This window comes from Vicugna pacos, chromosome 33 (genome assembly GCF_048564905.1).
Source record: "Vicugna pacos chromosome 33, VicPac4, whole genome shotgun sequence".
NCBI classification, from domain to species: domain Eukaryota; kingdom Metazoa; phylum Chordata; class Mammalia; order Artiodactyla; family Camelidae; genus Vicugna; species Vicugna pacos.
The window spans coordinates 17,207,380-17,216,697 of record NC_133019.1 but is presented as its reverse complement, the minus strand read 5'-3'; the positions used below and the strand labels follow the sequence as shown (position 1 = coordinate 17,216,697).

Genomic DNA, 9,318 nt, shown 5'->3' with positions numbered 1-9,318 from the left:
TGGGGTGAGGTCACAGTCTCACCTTACCTAGAGATACCGAATCTCAGATACCATGTCCCAGACGCAGCCTCTTGTTAACGGTCCTACGTCTGTGGGGTCAGAACTCAGAAACTGTGAAAAAGATGCTTCGTTAAATAAAATGTAAATGCTAAGGGATTCATATTGTATCTCTTTAAGCCCAGTTCCTTCTGGCACGGAGAAAGTGCACAGCAAAAGTACAAGTCTGAGACTGGCTGAACAGCTAGTGCATCTTCTAAAGTGAACTCATCTCAAAGGCAGAGCAGGCTTTAAACCTGTCAGTTATTGGGGCTGGCGCAGGTCAAGGAGGTAACGTCGCTGTATTTAACGCTCCTCCAGACATGCATCTATTTATCCGTTGGCCTCGGAGTCGGGCCTGCGTTAGATACGCCGTTTCACACGTGGAGGGGCTCGGCTGCAGCAGAGCCGCCTTGAGCTCCTCTGAGGAAGTCCTGGCCGCTGTGTCTTTCCCCTGGCAGCAGGTTCGCCGGTGATGTCCGGTTACTACGGCGTCCGGAGGTCCTTCCTGTCGGACTCGGACTTCCACAGCACTAAGCAGTTTGCCAGCGACGCCTGCAGCCCGGGCGTGGCGAAGCCCTTCGCCTGCGAGCCCGCGGCAGGGCAGGGCCACGCGGCGCTCCTGGACCCCGGCTTCCCGGAGCCCTGCGGGGACCACCGGCCCGCCGCCCTGAGCCCCGGCGGCGGCGCCCTGTTCGGCGCCTCGGCCCTGCCGCCGCTGCTGCCGCCGCCCTTCCCCGGCGAGTCCGCGCACTTCGTGCTGGTGAGAGAGGAGGCGGAGGCTTGGTGTGGGGGTGGGGTGCGGTGACTGAGATCGGGGCTCCCCCGGCAGCCAGCCGGGCCGAGGCCGAGGGTGCCTGCCCTGGAGACCCCCGCGGCGGCTCGCGCTGCCCCGGAGGTGGCAGGACCCGCCGCTCCGCCGGGACCCTCGCCCGGGGAGCCTTCCTGGAAGATCCGTGCCCGCCAAGGCCGCAGGAGGCTCGAGCCAGACGTGTAGGCGGGGACGACTAATCAAATAGGATTTATATCCATTTTATTAGTACGCTAACGATGTTACCAGATGCTTCCCCATCTCTCGTCCTGCACGTAAAGGAAGAACCATGAAGTCACCTCTCAGACACAGCTAGACTGTCAGCCAGGGCAGGTGCATCTGGATGCCTCTCTCCTCCGACCCCCTAACCTCCCCACCTCTCCTACCCCCACCTCCCCGCCCCTCCCCCTCACTTCTCCCCACCGCCCCTCCCCCATCTCCCCTTCCCCCCGTCCCTCCCCCCTCGCCTCTCCTCCCGGACCCCCCAGATTTCTAACCTCTTCTTGTTCTCTCTCAGTCTTTCGTGAGGTGAGTTCATAAAGAAGAATACTAATAACTTTCTTATACAAAACTGTAAAGCCCTTAACCACAAAGGAATGAATCTCTGAAGATGGGATTTTAGACAAAACAGGACTTGGGAGAGTGGTAATTAACATTACTGAGTATCTACGCCAGCCAGTAACTTATATGATCATTTAATATTTGCAACAATTAAGGATATAGTTACTAAAGCCCCATTTTACAGATGAACAAACTGAGGTACTCAGAGTCAGAAAGGCGGTAAGTGGCCCAGCCATGAACCAAGCCCAAATCTTCCCAGCTCCCAGCCTGCGAGGCTCCTACCTCTGCTCACTGAGGGCAGGGTAGCCTTCCTAGTTGGCTTAGAAGCCCACTGAGCAGTTTAGAGGCTTACCCCTTCCAGGAGTGAATGATGAAATGTCGTCTAAATGTTCGGTTTATTATTTTCATGTTTTATTCATTTAATATTGTCTTCTAGGGAATGGACTCGATAGGTAGGTAGGTAGGTAGGTAGACATGGAGAGATAGAGATAAATCTAATTCTAAATTAAGACAGGAACTAAAACTTTCACTTCACACACCAGAGGGGAAAGCTGCCTGGCAAGGAGGCTTCGGACAGCAGAGGGAGGACACCCAGTCTGCTCTAGAAACCATGGGCCAGCAGCACCCCACGTTGGGAAGGAAATCTGTCCCCATCAGACTGCCACCTGATGACTAACCTCAGTGATCTTTCCATCCTCCTCAGAGGGACTCGTGGGAACAGACAGTGCCGGAAGGCCTCAGCCAGCCAGACCCCGTGCCAGCCGACGCCCTGCAGAGCCTGGCCCCCAGCACGAGCTGCCTCTCCCAGCTGGAGTTGGGGAGCACCGCCCAGCACCGGAGCTCGAGCTGGGGGGCCCCCCTGGCTGGGGTTCAGCCCTACTCACTGCACGCACTGGAGGATCTGTACCACACGCAGGGGTACCCCACCCCGGCCCCCTACCCCTTCACCTCTTTCATGACGATGTCCAATGACCCACCACCCAAGGTGGGGCCCTTCTCCCCAGACGAGGGGGCAGACACCTCTGCCCTCCAGGACCCTTCTCCATGGACCAAAGAAGATGGAAGCCTGACCTGGGGGGCGTACGAGTGCCGCAGAGCTTACTGAAGGGCACCAGAGGACTTCTGTACATTTCTTTAAGTTGGTTTCTGTATTCACGGATTGTTGTGGTGTGGCCGCTTGGCGAAAATGGGATTTTCAGGATAAGCCATCACGCTGCCTTTTGTTAATGGATGGTGGCCTTTATTTGGGATTCTCCCCACCATCCCTCCACTGAAACACACCACAATGTAAATTCTAGCTAGAAAACCTGACAGTAAGATCTCTGGGGAAGCTTAGTAAGTCACTGCATTCTGAATCTTCTGTTTGCTTTCAAGTACCTATCATTTTAGCACTGATATTTTTATCTTAAACTACATTAAAAACTTTACGCAGATCATAAAACATACCGATTTTCCTGTCCAATTTTTCTTAGTTCTGAACTGTGGGTGTTCTTCTGTGAAAGAGAATGTATAGGCTATAATACAGATTAGAGCATATAAAACTAAACTCATTTTATACCACGTGGCTTTAAAGCGTGAAGCACTATATACATTTCTCTCCTTACGGTAACTTGCAAATAATAAGTAACAAATAATAACTTGCAAGTAACAAATATGGCGCCACATATAAATGCTTTATTGTCTTTAAAATAGGACGAAGTCAGGACCCTACAGCTTCATAAATTCATAATTTTGACTGCCCTAAAGCCCAGGGTGTCCAATACTTAGGCTAATCCAACAAACAACAGAGGCCAAAAGCTTTCTTTGATCAATGGCAGACTTAATTAAGCTAGAGATTGTCTCTCTGATGGAATAAACCTACAGTTATCAGAGTACATGAATAAAATGAACATTCCACGATCAAGTAAGAATGCATGCCTTGTAAGGAAAACACAGAGAGCAGGACTGGGCTGTCGGCAAGAAATGACAGACCACAGAACACCAAGAAGCAAAGGGGCTTTGGAGAAGGACATTTTGTCAAGTGTACACACACACAGCCTCTTCTCTTTGAAGTAAGACCTTGTTGGTTGTTCATTGGTCAGAAATGTATAGTTCTTAACTGTGTATAAATGAAGAAACTGACATCCAAAGCATCAATCTGTCTCGTGTAAGTTTGATTGGTGTGGATTCCTTCGCCAATTAACTTCCCACAGTAATTCCTACCAAGCAGTGTGCCTGTCTGCAGGCTGAGCCCATCATAAATGTCTTGCACACACTTTGACTTTGCAAAGCTTGAGTCAAGGCTCAGACGTTATACCCACGATCTTCCTCTTATTTTATACCACCTTATGTTCTTTATTCCCTTGATCACATTTTTCTGACCCCGTGAGTCCCCCTGTGACCCAGTCTTTTTCTCTCCATCTTCTGGAGGCCCCAAAACCCCTCAATTCAGTCTCCATTACATCCCCTGTGACAGTGTCCCATGCTCTAGATAGGAGTCTAGAAAGTCAAACAGGGGTATTAATTCACATTTAGAAGTGAGTAATTAATATTCTTTCTTTTCCAGGCCTTCAAGGGTATAGTCTGGTTAAGCAAACACACTCCTAATTTGTGGCGTGCTCACAGGGAATACTTGAATAAGAGGCTTCCTCGCACCCCTCAGCTCCTTCCAGGGAGGACAGCCCTGGAGAAGCAGACCAAGGAGGACTGGTGGTCTGCAGGGCTGGGCTGCACTCTCCCAGGTCCCCTGCCTGCTCCTTCCCTCCCACGGCTCCCTTTTACAGGCTGACTTGGCTTTGCTCAATATTAGCTCCTCAATGGAAGGGGGCAGCGTCTACCGTGGAGGAGAGAGAGCTGCTTGTCTTCAGTCTGATGAGACTTGAGCCCTTAGTCCCGACTGCTAGGATGCTTTGCAGTGTCATCCGTCATCCAGCCTCACAACCACCTGGATGGCAGTCCCCAAATCAGAAAGAAGAGATCGGGCCCTCTCTCTGCTTTCAGGGGCCTTCACAAGGAAGAGTTGCAAAGTCACTTTTCTAGACTGGTTGTATAAAATGTATAATAATGTGTTACTAAGTGACACACAACACTAAGAGTTGTGTAAATCATACGTACGTGTTCGTATATCTTTACCTTTTGTTTGATTATAACACTAAACGTAGGCATGCTTATTTCTCTAAGTTTGTTGCTATCTGCTCACCTATTGTGTCCATCTTGTCACAGCCTGAGGATGTGCTGGCTCTCAGGTAAGTAAAGCTCAGTAACCAGTGGTAGCTACCTTCTTCTCAGAGCATCCAGGCCCTTTCAAAGTGTTTGACAAATTTAGTTTATAAAAAAAAAGGAGACATACATAGGTCCATAGTCTGTCTAGTAGCCATCCCAGTCCTCTGGTGTAAAGGGGCAGGAGCAGTGGGGAGCGGTGCTGGTAACTCTAAACTATAAATGATTTTTAAGAGTTCTATTTAGCTGGACAACGTGTTGCTACATTGTATATATATAGTTTATTGAAGTACAGTCAATTACAATGTGTGTTTCTCTGGTATGAAGCACAATATCCCAGTCATACATTGCACATATTTTAATTTGGTTCTGTGTTGTTGTTCTGGGAATTTACAATACTTTGTTAAAAAGTGAAACCAAACTACAACCTTATGACAAGGAAATTAATTCTATTTCCCTATCTCATTTCTCATTCAAGTACTCTCTATTTCCTACTGCTTGCCAGGGACTAACCGCACTTTGTTGTAATAATGCACAATGCCAGCATTAAAAAAAAAAAAACACATTCTCCTCTCCCGCTCCTTCCTTAAACCTGCTCTGCTCAGGCTCACAGCTTTCCTGGGGAAGCCGGAGAAAAGGTAAGAGCTCAGGTTTAAAACGGCCATCTCTCTCAGGTCTTTTAAGGTTTAACATGAGCAGAGATGGTGATGTCAAGTCCGAGTTAAAGAAAGCTACCCAGATGACCATGTCCACAAACGGTGGAAAGCAAAGCTTGCCCGTGCAAAAGCTACAATACAGGCAGTCGTCCCATAAATCACTGGAAACAGACATGATAGTATGTGGTTGAAAACGTCTGTATTTCTCTTACAGTGTTACACAAACTTCAAAGAATGAGAGGAGAAAAATCATAGCTTTACCTTGTGTATTTAATAAATACTCTTAAATGAGCACCATATTATCAGTTAACAATACAACATGATGGCACTCTTGTGGTAGGGGAAGGCTTCCAAAGTGTGCTACAAAAAACTCCACAAAGGGAAAAGAATGACTCACCCCAATAGTGAATATATATTTACATACATATATATGTATACATATATAAAGGTATTACTAGTATCTTTGTGATCCATTTTAATATGTAAATCTAAATAATACATTCATAAGAAATAAAGCATCAATTATATTTAATGAACTAAAATAACAATTGATGTCCAAGGTTTAAGTTACGTTACATAACAAAATGATACTCTTTCTTTATGCCCTGTCATTGGGTTCTATCCAAGGTATCCTCTCAGTCAAAACAATATTTCACTGTTCACCTTAAACACTATATTCGATAACTATTGATGTTCAAGAGCTTAAATGCAAAACCGTACATCCTGGCAAAACAAGATTCTCTAACTAGACTCATCAAGGGCAGGACTCCTGGCTGTCTCAGTTCTGTGTCCTAAGCACCTGGCTTAGTGCCCAGCATGCTGTAGGTGCTCAGTAAATCTTTGTTAAATTGAGTGAAGATTATACCACGAAGATGAATAACTATTTAGACTCTCACACTGTGGGTGACATTTCTGATGCACAAGAAAGATTTCAGCATGTTTAGTATTTAACATAGTCATAGTTTTTGCAAATCCTGAGAGTTGGAGACAGCTTTAGTGGTAAAATATGTATGATGATTCATTTTACTTTTCAAATGTCTTTTAGAAGGAAAATTACTGAAACTTTGAAGTAGCACAGAAAAATGTTTATATAGTCACTTAGTATCTACGTAAACTATAATATATTGCTAAGAAGTCTTATGAATAAAAGTCAATGTTTGGTATTACCTCTGGTGTGATTAAAACAATTATGACAAATAGATCAGGAATTAGAATTCCCAAAGATCAGGTTAAATAAATAAGATCAGGTTATAAATAAGAAGAAAATCTTCTGTAATTACTTGTAAATGATGACACTGTGTTATATTTGATCTCTGATAGAAAAGTGTCCTCTAATCATAATCTCTGATAAATAACATGTGTGGATTTGCAATATGCAATTTCATTGTCAGTATATTACAAGCCAAAAGGAAAATAGCAACAAAAAACAAAAAAAAACCCAAGTACCAGTTCCAAAAGGGGGAAAAAATGTGTACAAAACAAATAATATCTAAAAATTAGCTCTTCAAATTAGGAAAATTGATAGCCACTCCTGCTAACCTCCTCTCCTAATCAAGTATCTCGAGTAGAAAAATCCAGAAGTTTAAGTCTTAATAGTTTACTCATAAAGGAAAGATCACTTATTTCTTAAGCTTGATAATATATTCAAAGACTTTCATCACAGAAATCCTTATGTTTTTGTATGCCTTAAAACTTGCATCATAGAAATATTTTAAGTAAAAGACTTTTCAAGCAGCATCTGATGGCATCATCCTTATTTAAACGATCAACTATCAAGTGCTCATTCCCCAGGGAAGCCACTTAAAGTAAAATCTCTGAACACGTTTTATTGGAGGAGATGGATTTACCACAGGTCATTAAATGCCATCATCTAATAGTTTTCCTAGTCATTTTCATACGAACCAAACATTCACAGTGCGCCCAGTAAGTACTTGTTTCCTTCAAATTTTTGGAACTTGATATTTCCCACAAGGTTTGGTAACAGTGTCCCCCAGTCAAAATGACAAAAGAAGTTTGCATTAATAAGAAGAATGTAGAGCTGTAGTCAAATTTGTAGGGAATAAACTCCCTTTTTTCCTTATACTGAAAGTCTTTTCATATTCATGAGTCTAATGTGTCTAACTTAATAAAACCTCCTACTTTGGGGGAAAATTATAAGGCTCTGCAGTGTCATTTGCATACAAAAGCCTGCCAAAAAATTTCAGTTTAAATATTCAGTTTAAAGCTTTAAAAGGAAATGAGTTCTATTCCCATGATTCTGATGTTAAGGGACTTTAAGAAGGTCAAAGACAAACGAAAGGGTTTCTGAGCTCAGTGGCCCAGAGATCTGAAATACTATAATACCCAAAGAACTAGAGAAACTACAGATGGTGAACCCCCAAAAGAAAAGGCTTGTGGTGGGGGTGGAAGGGGGCACAATAACTTCTTCAGGCTTAGCACTGGGCCTGGTCAGAGCAGATAAGCAGTATCTGCTTGTTGAATGGATGAATGAAAGAACCAATGAATGAACCAAACAAACCCACGATGGAGGAGCAGTGGTGTGACGCGGGAGAACAGGTCTTCCGTGTTTCTCACCAAGCAGTTGGTGACAGAAAGCAGGGCTTATCTGTCTTTGTATTCCTGGTGCTTGATACCATGCCTGGGACGTAGACGGTGCTCAACTAATAGACCTCACTGGATTTGGGCTCAACCGTTATCATTCTATTCAAAGCCGTCCAACAGTGGAACAGGCTGCCTGACAAACAGTGAGCTTCCATTTCCTCCACACTCATTGATGGGCTGGCTGCTCAGCCAGGCAGTGGAGGGAGCCTGGGACCAGACGACCACCAACAGGGATGTTGGAAAAAGCACCCTAAGTCTGTCTCAGCCCCTCAAAAATCCCAACATCCCAAAATCAGAACTCCACGTGATAGTTTGAAGCAAGTGAGCCTATATTAAAAGCCCATATTTTCTTTCAGACTTTTATTAAAACCCCCAAGAGATGATCAGGAACTATAGGCAGACACCCTGGAAGTGACAATGCCCCCCCCAAGAAAGAAGAGTTCCCAGTCGGAGAAGTACAAACTGTCATTAGCATAATGAATTGCTCCCCACCCCCAGCCAGTCTCTTCTCTGTTTGGTTCCGGTGACCCATGTTTACAGACCACCCTCCAATCGGTAAGCTGCCCTGTCTTAGCCTCCTGACACACCCAAACAGTAGAGTAGCCAGCACACCTCGTCCCGGAGCACAACACTGACCAGTGGGTTTGCAAGTCTCACAGGCAATATTTCCCAATGTTAGTCGCAACGCATTAGTGGGTCATTACATTATCTTAGTGACTCCCAGCCAACATAAATTCTCCATAAATAGAATGAGATGGAAAAGATGGAACAGAACAGTTCAGAATGCCTCATGTACATAGGTATGCATTGTTCCCTGACAAGTTTGCTTTGTAAACATATAAATATTGTTATAGATTTAGTATGTGAACATGTCAAATGAATTTCTTAGTGTGGGTTGAAGTCAAAAAAGTTTTATATATACATATAACTGAAACACTATGCTGTACACCAGAAATTAGCACAACACTGTAAACCGACTATACTTCATTAAAAACAAAACATGTTTGAAAACATCCGCTATAAAAGATCAGGAAGACAACAATGACAGTTAAGAGTAAGGGTTTAATATCAGGTTTATCGGCATTCGATTCCCAATCCTGCCATGTGTGTGCGCAGTCATCTTGGTGCAGCTGCTCTTCCCTCTGAGCCTGTTTTCTCATCTGCAAAATGGGGAGGCTATACAATACTGTACCTGACATGCAGTAAACAATAAAACACAAACTTTTAAAAGTCTGTGAGGAACATCCCATTCTATGGGCTCTCAGGCCTCATGACACTTGTAGAGCCATAAGGAGGATTCACAGAAAGCAGTTTAGGAGGATCCGCCCTCATACCCACAAGCGTGGCATTTGGTTCTTAAATACCTGTGCTGGGGCCTTGCAATTATACAAACAGCAGGAACCAAACTCCTTCATGTTGTGCTAAAAACTGGGCGGGGGGGGGGGGGCTTCTTTC

The 9,318-nt window shown here is 44.6% G+C and overlaps 1 protein-coding gene across 1 annotated transcript; it reads left to right on the top strand.

Annotated features, from left to right (window-relative positions):
- The first annotated feature begins 424 nt into the window (after positions 1–424).
- POU2AF2 (POU class 2 homeobox associating factor 2) lies at positions 425–3,321 on the top strand. The gene is made up of 2 exons (XM_072954000.1): positions 425–799; positions 2,112–3,321. The coding sequence occupies exons 1-2, from the start codon at positions 512–514 to the stop codon at positions 2,511–2,513; spliced, it is 690 nt and encodes a 229-aa protein (XP_072810101.1). The 5' UTR covers positions 425–511; the 3' UTR covers positions 2,514–3,321.
- Positions 3,322–9,318: the final 5,997 nt, after the last annotated feature.